A 16,203-nucleotide genomic window follows, 5' to 3' on the forward strand; every position below is an offset into this window, starting at 1 on the left:
ATTTACTACGCTGAACGTAAAGAACCCTGAATCATGAGGATATTATGATGTTCCTCTAATAAGGCTTAATGAGAGCAAATCTCAGTATTTCTAGTACCTTACTCGGAAATCCGAGTATCCTCTGCCATTGCAAGTGAAAGTAGGAAAGTAATCGTTACGGATGTTTTCCTCGTACCTCCAGGCCAAAAATTCTTTCAAGTTGCCTGATGAATTTGCTTGAATATCTCTCCACGAATAGACGAAGAGGGCGATTATATACCCCCTATAAGACTCTTTGTTGCAATATTCTTTTTGATTCTTGATTTTCAATACTTCGTTTTATTAATGCGAATATGATATACATACAAAGGTGTCGAAAATCCAGAAGTAATGATGAATAGGATTCGAGGTAATAATAAAAATATATCTTTAAAACACTTTAATTTAAATAGAAGGAAAAACATTTCTACTTTTGCGCCTTTGAAATTCGTTCGAATTGACATGATCCACTATTCATAGAAAAACTATCCAGGCTTCGACATATCCAACAAGTCCAAAGCCCCAAAAAGAACTTCTAGACCTTATTAACAATGATCCAATCAGTTATTGGATAAAGCACAAAATTTGATGTTTTAACAATGAGGTGTCATTGTTACGCTGGCTCAATCACTAATTTACACCAGCGCAATTCGATTACTCTAGTGCAATTATCGTAAAAAGTCTCCTACTCCTCTTAGCTACACATGTGACAATGAACTGACGTATTTCAATGTTGAGGCCCTACTCTCCGAAGATATGATTCATGAGTGTCAAATGTCTTTAGAATGTCGCCATAAACCTCACAAGCAAAAATAGAATGAAATTAATGTCACTTCCTATTTTTAGTGGAAATTAAGAAAAAAAAAGTAAAAGAGAAAGACGACAGTAGGAAGCAGAATAAGCAGCATCCAATCGAGGAGAAGGGAATGAAAATGGGAACCATTTGAAGTAGTTTAAGTAAATCTAATTCTTACCATATATTGCGAAAAGAATATTTGTGTGTGAGCCTAGAAGTTTTCTATTTTCTATTAATATAGTGTGGTAGATAATGACAAAGTTGCTACATCGAAGAGAATAGGATGCGGCAGGCATCTCCGTATGGAGCTTGCAGAGCCAGCTTCAACATGCCAGAAACATGTGAAGAATTATGGGTCAAAAGGGTAAGTAACGAATTTTTTTCAAGGAGTATTTATATGGAGTCATCCAGTCATATGGCTTGGCGAACTACTGGTTGAGAAAACCAGCAAAAAGAATTTTTGATCATTTTTGCAAGAAACGCGCTTGAAAGAAATTCATCTTTTCGAACTAGTATATACAGAGTGATGAAAGATATGGCTGAATTTCGTTGAAACATTATGTTCGTCATGAAATTGATACAGTAATAGACAAGAAGTTTATAAAGTAATACATTTTGGTTTGCCCAACAATTTAGAAGTTCGATGCTCAGCCCAGTATCTCTAGTGACTTGGCACCAAGATAAATTTTATATTCATAATCATTATCATCATCACCACCATCATCATAATCATTCATACCATCATCATCATCATCATCATCATCATCATCATCATCATCATCATCATCATCATCATGATCAGCTACAGCAGCATCGTTACTGCCAAATAATTTATTTTTATTTGACATGATTCTTCTAGAGTATTTTCGTCATTTTAAGTTCACACTAGAGAGGTGTGGAGATAAATGTACATACGGAAAATCCTTCACAAAACCTAAGAAGTAGTCGATAAATACTATAGTTTTGCGTATTTTTTACTGTTCAAGATGCGTTATTTAATATTTTTGCTGTTGGTAATCAATCTTCCAAAGACACCGACTTAAATATTTACGCGTCATTTCCTAATATCCACTATTAGGAGCTTTTTGCGCACGAAATGGAAAGCAGCTGTAATATTTCTCTCTAAAATTAAATCTTATTACTTTAACGTCGTATATTCGCCATTCTCCTTTTTTTACGTAAATGCCATAAAGTAATTTTTCAAAATTTTGGCATCCTATCGCCGCTCTGCGAACAAAGATTTTACCTGCTTTGTCATAGACAGACTGGCCTCTTTATTGAGCTTAATTTAATGATTATTGATCACTGTTTCCATAGAGCATCTCTAGGCAGCGGCCAACTTCCCATGAAAATAACAATTAAGTGGGAAACGGCAGAGTCAAATGAAATGAACAACAAATGGTTACAGATGGGAGGCGCATTTCACTCAAAGGAAAATTTCCATTGGCAAAAACAGTGCGCATTTGGTATAAGGCATTTACCTGACCTGAATCAAAAGATTTTCGCAGAATATCTTGGAGCCGGTCCAAGTCCACTCTAAAAATATTCTTTTACGTCTGATATTGGTGTTAGCGGGTGCCAGGTCCATGTCGGAACTTCTCACTGATTTGTCTTTGGTTTACGCAAATTTGACTTTATTTTCAGGACAAAGCAGGAATTGAAAAAATAGAGGGAGTTCAAATTATAGAGGTCAGTATCGTCGGGATGCCATAGCAATAGGAATGCAGCCACCTAATTTATAACCATTACAGCTGAGCTGCGGTCCAAGAGTGGGACTGTGCATATGCACATCCTGCCTACTTTTACAACAACGGAAAAACAGAAATAGAAATCAAAATATCTTTTTTGACCTCGTAGGAACTACGTTATACTCGTGGCATTAAGTCTGCATCCTCAGTTTATTTTTGGAAACCGAGTTCGTAATAAATCAAGACGTTGCTTGTGTGGATTATACTCAGCGAAGCAGCAATATTAAATAAACAAATGTTGTTAAGTTTGGGTAAACTCTGGATGTAAATGTCAGAAAAATCCACATAAACGCTGAGAAACGCTCGTCCCATTAAATGAATGAACTCGCTTAGAGCCTTCGGTAAGTCCAGGGATATTTTTTGGACACTCGGTAAAGCACGTTCATTCAAAAACAAGCGTGGAAACGTGTGATTTTGACCGCCTGAAAAGAATACATATTCTGGGAAGGAACATTCGCATAGGAAATACACCAAATTTCTTTGTGTGAAGCAAATTTTCCTGGATCTAAAATTAACCAGTTTTCTGGCCAAATTCTCGCAACACGAAAGATCTAATGAGGTGTTTAACTACGGCTGGTCACTCATTTCTACATGCTGACTTCAATTTTATTTTTACCCTGTATGTCATTATTATTGCCCACATGCAGCTCAAAGGGTCAATCTGAAATTAATGTGCTGCATCAGCCGATGTGCGAGTATTTTTACACTTTTTATATTTAAAAGCAAATTCGCGTGCACTATAAAGTTCTGCAAATGGGAAATGACAAAAAAAACTTGATTTTTCCAGTTCGCCTCGAAGGTTCAAAAGTGAACTTGCAACCAGATTTCACCGGGACGCGAAGCGGAATCGCACCTTCGAATATCTTAATATTTTAGTTCGTGTTAAATGCGTAGAAATTTCCCTAGACAAATATGTTACATAGACATGATGTAGGGTTAAAAAGGGCCACTTAGGGTCAACAAACTCATAGTGGCCTCTTAATCCAGAAGTTGTTATGCTATAATACCGAGGCAGGGTTTTGAGTAATGTGGTTTTAACGTGGCTACATGTTTTAACAGCAGTTTAACAGGCCCATTAACCCGGTTAAAACTGTTTAGGTCCAAATGATTTTTCTTAGAAAATTTAACAAGAATTGCAAAAATGTGGGAAAAATTCATATTACATATTTTAATACAGATAACACACTAGTTTGCTATTTAACTTTCAATTTAAATATTATCAATAATAATAGTAATTCAATAAATGTTTTTTTTGCTTAATCCCTGAAAATCTCCTCAGATCTCGAACCAAAAAGTCTTAAATAACTTAGTTAAAATTGTCCATAATTTTTTTCCAATAGATTTATGAATATCCCTAAATTTCATTGCTGTGTTTGGACGTGACGGAAGCGTTTTCCATAGACTAAAGGTAGCTGAATCACACAACCTGGGACAATTTTATTTGATTTTTTAATTAATACAAAAAAGTTGAAGGCATTTAATTCATGATTTACATGAAATTTGATTACAGTTATCGATTATTCAATTTTTGATTTTCCACTAAATCTCTGTCGGGGTTATCTTTTTTTAGGTCGGCGTTAATGTCAAATTAGTGCAATTCAGAAATATGTTATGACTTCTTACAGAAATCCAGAAACACGAACACTACAGGCCCCTATTTTTTGGGCCTTAAGACGAGTGAATGTTCCTTTCTAAGTCCTCATTATCCCTTTCCAGTATTTCCATACTTCCATCAAGATCATCGTTCCTATATTCTTTACCTTATCCAGATTCATTTAGATAAGAAAACATAATTAAATGCCTGAAAGACTCAAATTTTGATATCATTTCCCGAGACTAAAGGAATAACAATCCTTATAATATCAAGCTAATGGACAAGAACAATATTATTAAGACGAGGCAGCCGGTTGATGCTTTCAAACTGACGAAAACCATCTATTTCCAGTTTGTTATTGATCTGCATAAGTTCCTTATGGCAAAGTGCTAAATTATTGTTATTCCTTCGAAAAGATTCCATTTAAAACCTGAATTTTTGTTTTAGAATAATGTCTACATGGAAACTAGCATGTCTTTCGCAAATGGAGGAGACATGTTCGCCCATCTTCGAGAACCAAAAACATGCGACGAGGTGAAATTTTGCGCAAGTCAAACAATTTTGGGCATGGAAGATTCGCCCAACGTTGGAGTAAACCACAGATACTGGAGAATTTCCTTCAGCGCTTACAAAGACACCTCCGGGCGATCTGGGGTTTCTCAACAAAACTGATAACACCACATGCGATTTCTCCATTAAATCGCTTTTCTGCGTTTCAATAACGCTCTATACTAAGTATCTTTTTGGTTATGGTTTATAAACTTAAGCATCCTTCGATGCTTGCCAGCATTTAAAGGCCTCGATTTGTTAATACAAATTACCAATCTAATGCATAGAGAATGGACAAATAAAATAAATAAATCCAAGCCAAGGAATGGAATGAGCGATAAGCACCATTGCAGTTGGTGGTATCGCACACACTACATTGGAATGCGTCCAGGGTCTGGTTGAGCTTGTTAAAAGTTGCGTTTTCCATCGTTTTAATAAAACCGCAAATATCCCTATCTAAGATAACTAAGGGTTGAAAACACTCCCTGTATGTGGTTAGCTCTTCAGTCATTTTTTTCCTATCTGAAAAGCCTAAATTTTAGAATGTAAGTATTACATGGATAGGGATATAATTTCTTGGAAAATCTACCTAAACTCTTCGAGGAGATGGTATATTTAAGGCAAATGCTATCCTCCAAGCAATCCCTAGGCTCCACACTCCTGTAATCTATAGGATCGGCACATTGGGGTGTTCCCGAACAGTAATAGCAGGAAACAGAAGAAGCCAGAGACTCTAGAAATAAAAAAATATTTTGTTTTTTAAGCATTCTGGAAATTTTGGAATTCTGAAAAATCTGGAACCTACGTGGAAAAAAGTTAAATTTTTAATATTTAGAATAAACATACTATAATAGGTACTAAAATAATGTACTAGTGCGGTAATTAAGCTCACCATACAGGGTGACCCACCAAAGTTTTCTGTCTTGTAATGTAGAAAACACGAAAACGCTCGGACTCCTCAACTTCGCCCTTTTTTCGAGAAAATGGTTGTGCCAAAAGGGCTCTAAATTTATGTAATAAACAACATCTTGATAAACACCTGTTCTGCGCTTGCGCAGCCTAATTACAGCATTTCTAGAAACTAGATCGGTGGAAAACAAAAAATGATTATGCAAAATCCAATAAAAACGAAAACAGTTTGAAATGGCCCTTTTGGGACACATCATGATGGAACCTCCTTTAAACACTGAAAATTCTCAGATGAATCAGGCATTTGGCGTACAACTATCCAGAGGGTACTAAAATCACATAAATTTCATTCTTTTAAAATTAAGTTAGTTCAGGAACTTAACGAAAATAATTACGATCGACGTTAGGAATTTTGCAAAATCATGAGTCAACAAATTATTAAAAATCTAAAATATCTTTATAACATTGGTTTTTCCTGCCGAGCGTTCCTTCTTCCTAACTGTCGAAGTTACTCGCCATAAATGCTATTTTTGGTCGTCCAACAATCCAAGGCTTTTTTGTGAAACTCGCACCTAACATCCAGAATAATTAAAGGAGTAGCTGGAAATTTTGGGACATCATATCGTGGGCCCCTTTTTGCACCTGGAAATCTGAACAGAGAAATCTATTTGGATTTATTACAAAATATCTCTCACTCAGTATTGACACACATAATTGAGCAAAGTAACCGTCACCGTGCCGCACGTATAATTTTTCAATATGTTGGGGCTACTCCGCTTTTTCAACATGTTGAGGCCACTCGGCACTATGCGGCCCCTGTAAAGCAGTTTTTAGACGGAATATTTCCTCAATGCTGGATTCGCAGAAGAGGACTTACTGAATGGCCTGCTCGTTCCCCAGATTTGTCTCCGCTGGACTTTTTTTAAGGGGCCATTTCAAGTCAAAGGTGTATGCGACGCAACCTGAATCACTTAAAGACTTGCGGAAAGTTTTATACGCGAATGTAATCTTAAAACTCCAAAAATCCTCAATAATATTAGAAAGCACTTTAAACAATGACTCTACTACCGTTTAGAGGTTTGTGGTAATCATTTTCAACATCTGATAAATTGAAATAATTAGTAAGTTATATCGATATCACCGCTTTTAAACCGTACTTTCCCAAGAACTGATCATCCAAAATAAAAAAAAAAACAAAGTGGCATAGAAAAGGCCATTGAATACCCTCTAAACTGATGTATAACATGATATCCCTTTCTATTTAAGATTTTTAGGGTGAAAATCACTTCGGCTTAAAGTCAATACTGGTAAAATGATTATATCAAAGAAATGTCATCCCTTTAAATTAAAATTGACGAATCCGAGCGTTTTCCTGTTTTTTACATCGTAAGGCAGAAAACTTCATTGGAAAAGTTTCGATGAACCACCCTGTATAGCTCAAATAACCCAAGATGAGCGATGTAATAAAGCATTATCCTGGAGGTGGCAGGTAACAATTCTTGCTATGCATGGGCAACAAAGCGCTACTTCCAGCTCGCGAAAGCGTGCGATAAAGTCACTTTACCGCACGCTCCTAGAAAATATATAGGTTATTCCTTACCTATAAGGTAACTATGTATTAGCACAGCCACAGTAACTAGTCGGTACATTTTTTAAACCTTTCGATATTACCACTGAAAAATATCGAAGCAAACTGCCGAGATATTAAATAAGTCATTGGTTTTTAACTACACAAAGTGTACTTATTAAGCCACTCGATTCGAGCAATTTTCCGATTGATATCAGAGAAACGATGAAAACAACCATTGATCAACACTTGTGTATGCTATTTTAATGCAAGCTTTAGTATTAGTTTAATAATCTTTACATTGATGGCAATGCCCAAAAAGACTGATATCTAATAATAATTAAACAACGATGGAATTTCGACATTGGTATAAGAGCAGTGCTAAGGAAGAGACCACTTCAAAACCTATTTATTTATTGATGTTAGTGATGATTAGCTACTTCCAGCTTTAAATAAATGAAATCACTGACTCGAGTGTTCACCTTATTGTATGACTTGATGATCCTAAATTATAATCCCCTCCTTCATTTTGTCAAGAACTTCATGAATATTCTAAAGTTTTTCGCAAAATTATATTTCTAACGAGTATTTCATACAAATTATTTATAGATACGTGACATGTAAGTACACGATACTTTTTCGGGTGTCATAATTGCCTTTACCGACCATAGATTTTTCACAACTCGAAGCACTTATCTGGTCGATATAAAATATTGCCGAAGTATCTATGGAAAATTTTAACACAGAAAGGGAAAATTATAACTGCTTCAAGTGTTCATGTTCGAATTAATAAAATGATAAATGAAAATTAGTATGTAAAAGAAAATTAATTTAGGAAACACATTTTGGACTAATTGTAATTGGTTTAATAATCTAACGGAATTAACGCGACTACCTGATTTTTTCCATATTTTATTCTGTATCTCCGAATTTAAAAATTGGTAAGAGGAGGTAAGGTAATAGGAGGAATCCTGATCCTCTAAAATGTATATCCTGTAAATTTTGGCCACAAATTATGAATCGCAGTCGTGAAAATTATAATAAACAGGTACGGTGCGCTGTGCGTATGTATATAAAATTTCAAATTTATATCTAAGAAATTGATAAAGCTGTACCATAAACTTTTTTGAAAAATTTCATAATCTAAAAATCATGCATTTCAGTAATGACGAATCTTTATTGATAAAATATCACCGTACAGTAGGCAAATATTATGATTTATCCTTAACAGTAACACATTGGACTTGCAGCACATTGCTCCCATGAAGCTGGAGAAAATCAGTAATGCGCGAATGATAAACTTGGGATCTAGAAACAAACTCTTATTACAATCAATTACACCCAAAAAATATTTATTTCTGAGCGAGTGGGAGGATCTAAGGAATAAATAACACAAGATAAAATATTGTGATTGTAAATTTGTGAATTGCGAATATGATCAACACTCCGAAGAATTTTGATCAAACCATGATCCCTGCATAAGAGCTTAGATGTACACTGGCTTGCAAATGGGAATCATGAAACTGCATGCATCAATCCAAAAGTTGTTACTGCAATATCTATTCTAAAAAATGAAATTCAAAAAAAGTTTAGTTTTTTAGACTTAGGCTCATAAAACTATTATTTTTCAATCATAGTGGATCTCGATGGGTTCATGTGTGAGGTCTTATAGAGACACTCTCACGAGAGAATTGTAAACACTATCTTTTACCCTGGATTTACATTATAACTTCTCTTGTTTGGCCCTGAGCACATCGTACTCATGGCTGATCGCTCAGACAACTACAAACTCAAAACTAGCGAGAAACTTAAAAATTTCTTAATATGGCGTCTTGAATATCTATACAGGATAGTACTCCTGCGTCGATCGATTATGGGAAAAGCAAAAATAGAAAGATATGGAAGTGGGTTAATGAACTATTTATGGTTTTTCCATGATCGATTCATACAGTTCGTGGAGTATCGCCCCGAATTTCCTATTAATGATTTTAATTTTTAACATTGGCCACGTAATTTTGGAACATCCTGTAGAAGTAATTTTACTAGTTTTTGTTTTTAAAGGAGGGAGGATAAGAAAGTTTTGGGCAGGTTTGGGGTTCCACACCACAAACTACATTAAATTAGCAACATACGTATATTTAATGAATATTTCAGTTCCAAAAACGACTATCGTAGTGTTATAAATCAAAGAAAATAAAAAGAAATTATTAGTAAACAACACCTAAATTCTCATCTCTTCATTCTATTTCTAAATTTTAGCTCCTGACTATATATGAACCTTTCAATTCAATCAGGGATCATTGTTCGAATTCTCATTTGCATTATATTCAACCCCATTCTTACTCTTTATAGCGTTCACGTGATACGACTTTAATTGTTGGAATTTGATTTGAGGTACTGGTAGTGCAGTTTCCTGCAGAGGCTCAATTTTGCCCGCTGAGGAAGGAGCCGTGGAGAGCTGTTTCGCCCAGTTATCCTACAGAAAGCAGTAGTTAGTCATTAAGATTTGGGATTAATTTTCTCTATACCAAGACATTGGTCAGTTGCTCATTGAGTTGCTTTAAAAGTAGCGTGATGGAGTAGGCCTGAGTCCTCAGAACTGAAGTGGTGGTCTGCTGCACTTGTTCCAAGTGGACCGTCTAAAGAGCAAATTTCAATCAAAGACTGTGTGTTTGAATCACAGATAACTATGTTATCTGTGATTGGCAGACATGCTTAACCACTAAACAGTTAAAAACAGATTATAGGAAATTGCATCTTTATCATGACTATATGTAATACATACCCATATCCTAACATTAATATAATATACAGTGTGCCCGTGAAATGACTGTACAGGGCTTGACCAAAAATTTTTTAACCAAAAATAAGGCGTTCTTGGTAAATTTGCCTATAATCAATGTTACCTCGTTTTGCCGCTACAGGGCGCCAAATTTCCCAAATTAATATCGTTTTTTCGAAATAATTTGTAATTATTTTTATCGATTATGACCAATTTTAGGACTAAGAGTCTCTATGTAAATTCGGGTGTTTTCACGTAAACAGGATTTTTTAGGGCAAGAAAATATTAAAAATGGCCTGTGATTTGTAAATAAAAGTTTGTATTTTTGCTGTCCCCTGTAGAAATAAATTTTTTTTTTCTTCGCCATTATCTGACTTTGTTTTGAAACTTTTTCAACTGTTGTCAAATTTTCGCCAGGCGCACAGTTTCTCTAAAAAAATTATTTGGGATACCTTGCACTTCATCATTTTTGTGAAAACAATATTAAAAAAACATGCAAAACACAGATACACTTTTTAAACAAATTTATATATTCAGGATAATGATAATATTTTAAACGTTTGTTAAAAGAATCACACTTAGTTCGTAGCTATTCACAATTAAAACTTTTCATTTTCTCGAATCGACTAACCACGATAATGAATTATAAGGTACCGGATTTTTTTTTCAAAGAAACTGTACGTCTATCAAAAATTATACAAGATATAAAAAAGTTTCAAAATGAAGGCAGCTAGTGACAGAAAAAAGTCGTTCACACACAACAAGCAACAAAAATACAAATTTTTATTTAGGAACCACGCCCTATTTTCGCTATTTAGATCCATTAAAAATGATCCCGCTCACATCAAAACACGCCAATTTATATAGTAACTTTTACTTCCAAAATTAGAGAAAATAGATAAAAATATTTAACAATTATGTCAAAACAACAATATTAATTTGATAATTTTGGCGCCTTGTAGCGGTAAAACGAAGCAACGTTGAATATTGGTAAGTTCACCTAGAACGCCTTTTTTTGGCTAAGAAATTTTTAGTACAATGTTTTGCAGTAATGTCAGGGACATTCTGTACATCGATCAGTACATACCTTGAGAACTGACTCAGCCACTCCAACGAATTTATTGACCAAAACCGCCACCGAGTGGGTGACGTTTTGATTAACCTTCTTTGCCACGGATGCCGTAAAGTTGACCAAATGCACCACTCTTCTGGCAGACTCCCGTGTCAGCAATACGATTAATTGTTCCAGATTTTCCGGCCTGGCCTGATTTTCCGGCTCGTCCTTACTCAAAATGCCCCAAAGCTCTTTGCCTTTCTGGAAGGCCAGAGCTGGATCTGTGGCCACCTAAACGTCCCATCAAACCTCTCCCCCGTTTCATTACTATAGAAATAGCATACCAGTTCAGCGACATAAATCAAGACGTGGACAGCCTCAGCACTGTGCTCCTTCAAAGCTTTCACCTCAGCAATAGTTCTCCTGGTCAACCGCCTCTTCAGTTTCCTGCCCAATCTATCTGCGTGCTGGATGGTGTGTATAGCTTTATCAGCAGGTCGTCCTGCAGGGGTATCCACTTCTAACCAAAAACATGCTCATACACGTCGTTTTGTTTGTTGCCAGTACTTACCGTCAACGTTTTTATCTTGTTCATCTGCAGGTAGATATTTATCCACATACTTATCAGCAACATTCAGGGCTCCATCTAAAGTATCAGCAGCGAAGACCGTGTATTTGCTGGCCAAGACGCTGGTACCTATTTGCTTAACCGAGTCTGCCCTTTTAAGGACTGGAGTCACTATTTTGGTATTCACAGTATTTTTGGCATACTGCTTTGTGTTCCAATAGATCTAAGGTAGAAGATGATTAGGAGAATGGTTCGTTTTTGAGTCGACTTCGCACCATTTCAGGGGGCAAATGGATCGATGGAATTTTCTCTTCAACAATGTCCAAAGTTTTACAAACAAGCTTATCCACTTGCGAGAGAGGTCCTTGGAAGAGAACTATCACGGGGACTGCCTGATCTATCGCCGAATATAACGTATTTTCTGCTTGGTCCAAAGTCCAGTTAAATAAACTGTTTGACCTCTGAAACTCAAAATTTATGAATCAGAAATTTTTCCCAGAAATCTACCCAAGAAATTTTAAGTGATAAGATAGGCCGCATTCATTCAGCCACACATAAGGAAACACTTGAGGCTGGAATTGGCTACATTCTATATTAAGAAGTTTTTATTGTTGGAATTTAATCAGTTTTGGTTGATGATTGATCATTAATGAAGATTGTGCACAAGTGATATAGGCGATCCATCTAAGTTAGACAGTCGATTTTTTCTATAACTACCGAACAATTGCGAAACAATGGAAGCTTTCATTGGTTCGTTTCAGATCTCACGGAAAATACGAGCTGCGATTTGTAGACGGACGGATTTGAACTGACCAATCATAACTGGACATAAGTTATATTTGTATTCACTTAACCGAAATCAGCCCACATATTCGTTTAGTAAAGTATTGTGCGGCAAACAGAATTGAGTGTGGGTTGTAGAAAAATACATTATGAGGTGACCATGGGACCAAAACCATTTTATGTGTTTATTCTGTTTTTTCTTTACTATTTTCTTCTCGCTCATATATTTTCCTCACGAATTTGCCTGCGAAAAGTAAATAAAGGCTAGAATAATATATTAGTTCCCATAATGTTACTTTTGATTTGAACTACTATTTCCTGCTTGTCGCAGATGATACACAACCAACACAGCATACCTACACCCTTTTAGATTTTTATGGCATTTGTTGATTACTGTTGTGATTTCTTGTTGCTAATTATTTAGTGATTTAAAATCTAATTCGTAAACAATCCTACTACAAATAGTAGTAAACTGGAAGATCAGAAAGCCCTTGGGAAATCAAGATAAGTTGTTTGACTTAAAAATATTGAAATAGAGTCTATGTATTGTTCAGACTCTTGACTTCTATGGAAACTAGTTGGACGTTAAAGATCATAGAAAATTAATAGTTTGGCTCTTATGAACTGAAGGTTGTGTTAAAATAATTTACCGAAAGTACGAGTGTTTAGTTAGTGGTCTTCATCGGGGATGATTGCCTTCATTATATGCTCTTCCGATAATATACCATTGAAAAGCATGCGATGATGCAATACAAAAAGACACCAAACCCCAAAGAAGAAGCGTTCCCGGCAGGAATCTTACCCAGGCCGAACATTTCCCAAAATTACACGGAAATATATATATACATTTTTTTTTTAATTTCCAAAACTCTATCTATAATTCTTGTTATATTTTTTCAATTTTCACTAATTCTTAACCCGCTACCTCAGAAAAAGAACAGATAAAACCTGCGTAAATGTGTTCTGGCAACGATCAAAATGGCCGAATTAATGACGTCAGGAAAGGCTAATTCAGAGCATCGCCACCTTAAGGTTACGTGTGATCAAACTCCCTGGAATAATTATTGGTAAACGCCACCTTGTTTGGTGTTTACCAGTTATGATCAGTTATCCACTCATAAAGGTCTTTTACCTTGATCTTTTGGTAAATATTGTCTGCATAACTGAGGCCCGTTTCAACAATAGGCAGGTTGTAAATCCTGGTCACAGATTCCAGTTCAGGCATGTTCAGCGACTTCCTCTTGTTTTGAACCACTGAAAGACAACAACAATTATTTCAGAAGTTTCCTTTTCAAGAACGTTCACACCAAAAATGTACTCCGGAAGTAGCTCGGGATAATCACGAGGGGGAAAACTGTTATTATTAAGAAGTATCATGGTGGTTTTATTAGTAAATACCTGCTCACATATTTAACCGTGGGCTGCAGTACCTAAGTTTACACATGTTCAAAGTACAGTATCGTAATTAATTTAAACGTGTGTTACAAGTCCATATACTACAGGATGGAGGCAAGAAGTAAGACCCAAGCAAACCGAGTTATGGGTAAATACAGGGGAATAACATACATTTCATCTCATCGTCAGTTTGAACCGACGTGGACACGTAACGCACTATAATCTTGGCTGGAGCCTTTTCCAAACTGTATTTTTCTTGGACTACAACGGTTCTTACTGGGGCCCTCCGGTATGTCTTTCTGCGTTTGGTGCGATGCGACATAACAATGCTCTTTAACTACAAAAATCGTCGTTATGTAAGAGATAAAGGAAATTGGAATCATGGAATGTTGATCATTAGGTACCTGTTTTAAATGCAAAACAACACAGTTATAGCAGAGCACTCGCGTAAACGGTTAATATCAGAACGGATGTATGAAATACTCAATCCACTTCTTTAGTTTGAACGTTGAATTATCATCAGTCAACAGCTTTATATCAGTTGAAAATGAAATACAATTTAAATTAAGAAATTGCATCATTCTTGATGAGGAATTTATTATTATTTTCATTTATTTGGGAGAGATTATAGAGCTGGTACAAGATATAGCCACCGATTACGGATAAGGAATTTTAGGGCACAATTGGTCCATAAACCATTGAGATATGCTCAAAATTGAAAAAAAAATCTAGTTAATGGATTCATAATTATCGCCAAATTTAGGTTCATATGTATGAACGCAATTACAGATGGAAAAAGCACTGGGTGCGCTTCAAAGCGTAGAGAGTTCCCCATGTTGCATAAATATCGGAAACTTAGACACTCTGTATATCAAAAATTAAGTCTTTTCCCATAACAATCAGTTAGCGCAAGATAAGTTCAGGTATGTTTAATATGACAATTTTTTTAAAGCGATTGCTCAAAGTATTTGCGATATCGGCGACTGAAGCTCGAGATCAATACAGTTGAACTCTGCTGTAACGAACACGTGCTGTAATAAACCCCTATCCTTGAACTGTTATGAAAATTTGACATCGGAATATGATTCTTTTTTAACAATCATCATGGTGGCTATTTTGAATGAAAGCTTCCTTTAAGACTGCTAATTTACGTAGTTCTATAATTTTGTTTTTTATTTATATTTTTGGTTGATTTTGAATTTGATTTTTTAAGCTTTGCTACCATCTCATACCTTCTATAAAAAAAGGTTTGTTTTGCTGAACAATTTTACTACCCAATTTCAACTTCTCACCTTGCAATGTTTCTTTTAAAGCGGCATATCTCTTAACGGTTCGTTCTACGACAATTTATCAAGAGTATCTTTTCTCTGTAATTTCAGACGAGAAATCATATTCCGATGTCAAATTGTCATAAAAGTTAACGAATACGGGAATATGTTAAGTAAATGTACCTCTCCCCTTGTTCCGTACGCGATTCTGCGTTTCTTAGCGACCACGTTGGAAGAGCCATAGCTCCCTTAGGAGTCTCTTGCGGACCCCCATTTATACTAACTTTCTTCATATTTTCGAACGTTAAATCAGTCCTTAAAATACGTTCCCCTATTTCATTTATACCCTGTATATTTGTAATAATATTAAAGAATAAAAACTTACTTGAAAGTAATTGGTAGCATTTCTTTAGGAGGAATACTTAATTTCATAGTTGTGTTTTCTTTCTTGATAGATGTTGAAATACGCCCTACCAATATGCTGAAGGTATTGTAGCTTATATAAAAGTAGTTGAAAAATTTTTGTTTTCTAAGTCAAATTGCCAAGTCAAAATTTTTGGCAACGTGCACTCGTCAATTGCAGTAAATGAGCAGTCGATACAAATTAGAAAAAAGGTTGAGTGCACTGCGTTCATACGACTATGTAAACACATTCCCGATTAAGCCAATTTGCAGAAACACGTGACCGAAAGTGCACAATATCCGCGTTCCTTTTTATCCTCGATTCCACTTCCGAACATGCCATCCTACATTTTTGTTCATATATACAAAATTTCCTAAGTTACTAAAAAAACCTTATATTTGGTTCCCCATATCTCAACCAATAAGCGTTCGACGACAACAAGATCAGTTTATGCTTACAGGACCCTGCTGCCTCACCATATAGAACTTGACGAGACATTTAATTTAACGGTGTTCTGAGAGTAATTATTCCATAAATTTTTAAGATATCCATGACTAAAGTTTGAAATTGAAACATAAAAAAAAATCGACATTTTTATCACTTTTCAGCAAAGTTGGAGTCGCTTTTTGCTTAACCAAAACTGGTGGCAATTTGCTGAAAGGATAACAGTTTCAACGAAAAAGTTGGCCCGAGATGAGTGAAATCAATGAAGAAATTTTTGGGAGATTTTCGAAAAACTGGGAGTAACTCAAATTGCCTGGATCCAGAT

General features: G+C 35.5%; 2 protein-coding genes across 3 annotated transcripts; both read right to left on the reverse strand.

Annotated features, from left to right (window-relative positions):
• Positions 1 to 4,959: 4,959 nt before the first annotated feature.
• Positions 4,960 to 7,487, reverse strand: LOC136340617 (uncharacterized). The gene is made up of 3 exons (XM_066284838.1): positions 7,215 to 7,487; positions 5,295 to 5,438; positions 4,960 to 5,236 (listed from the first exon to the last, which is right to left on the reverse strand). Exons 1-3 carry the CDS (start codon positions 7,261 to 7,263, stop codon positions 4,974 to 4,976), a joined length of 456 nt encoding a protein of 151 aa, XP_066140935.1. The 5' UTR covers positions 7,264 to 7,487; the 3' UTR covers positions 4,960 to 4,973.
• A 1,814-nt stretch (positions 7,488 to 9,301) lies between these two features.
• On the reverse strand, positions 9,302 to 14,315 carry LOC136340599 (lipid storage droplets surface-binding protein 1-like). Of its 2 annotated transcripts, none has more exons than XM_066284812.1 (9): positions 14,168 to 14,315; positions 13,935 to 14,100; positions 13,501 to 13,622; positions 11,861 to 12,046; positions 11,589 to 11,808; positions 11,362 to 11,534; positions 11,051 to 11,308; positions 9,710 to 9,820; positions 9,302 to 9,657 (listed from the first exon to the last, which is right to left on the reverse strand). In XM_066284812.1, the coding sequence occupies exons 2-9, from the start codon at positions 14,083 to 14,085 to the stop codon at positions 9,472 to 9,474; spliced, it is 1,407 nt and encodes a 468-aa protein (XP_066140909.1). In that variant the 5' UTR covers positions 14,086 to 14,100; positions 14,168 to 14,315; the 3' UTR covers positions 9,302 to 9,471. The 2 variants fall into 2 exon arrangements, with proteins under 2 accessions (XP_066140909.1, XP_066140908.1); XM_066284811.1 differs by having other exon boundaries at positions 11,362 to 11,537.
• Between the last annotated feature and the right edge of the window lie 1,888 nt (positions 14,316 to 16,203).

The sequence above is a fragment of the Euwallacea fornicatus genome, chromosome 8 (assembly GCF_040115645.1).
Source record: "Euwallacea fornicatus isolate EFF26 chromosome 8, ASM4011564v1, whole genome shotgun sequence".
NCBI classification, from domain to species: Eukaryota; Metazoa; Arthropoda; class Insecta; order Coleoptera; family Curculionidae; genus Euwallacea; species Euwallacea fornicatus.

Coding starts and splice junctions, on each gene's coding strand:
- LOC136340617 (XM_066284838.1), bottom strand. CDS start 7,263: ATGTACCGACTAGTTACTGTGGCTGTGCTAATACATAGTTACCTTATA. Junction 5,439..7,214: donor AATACATAGTTACCTTATAG/GTAAGGAATAAC, acceptor TTTTATTTCTAG/AGTCTCTGGCTTCTTCTGTT. Junction 5,237..5,294: donor CATCTCCTCGAAGAGTTTAG/GTAGATTTTCCA, acceptor TCTAAAATTTAG/GCTTTTCAGATAGGAAAAAA.
- LOC136340599 (XM_066284811.1), bottom strand. CDS start 14,085: ATGTCGCATCGCACCAAACGCAGAAAGACATACCGGAGGGCCCCAGTA. Junction 11,538..11,588: donor ACAAGATAAAAACGTTGACG/GTAAGTACTGGC, acceptor GTTTTTGGTTAG/AAGTGGATACCCCTGCAGGA. Junction 11,309..11,361: donor TGATTTATGTCGCTGAACTG/GTATGCTATTTC, acceptor TGGGACGTTTAG/GTGGCCACAGATCCAGCTCT.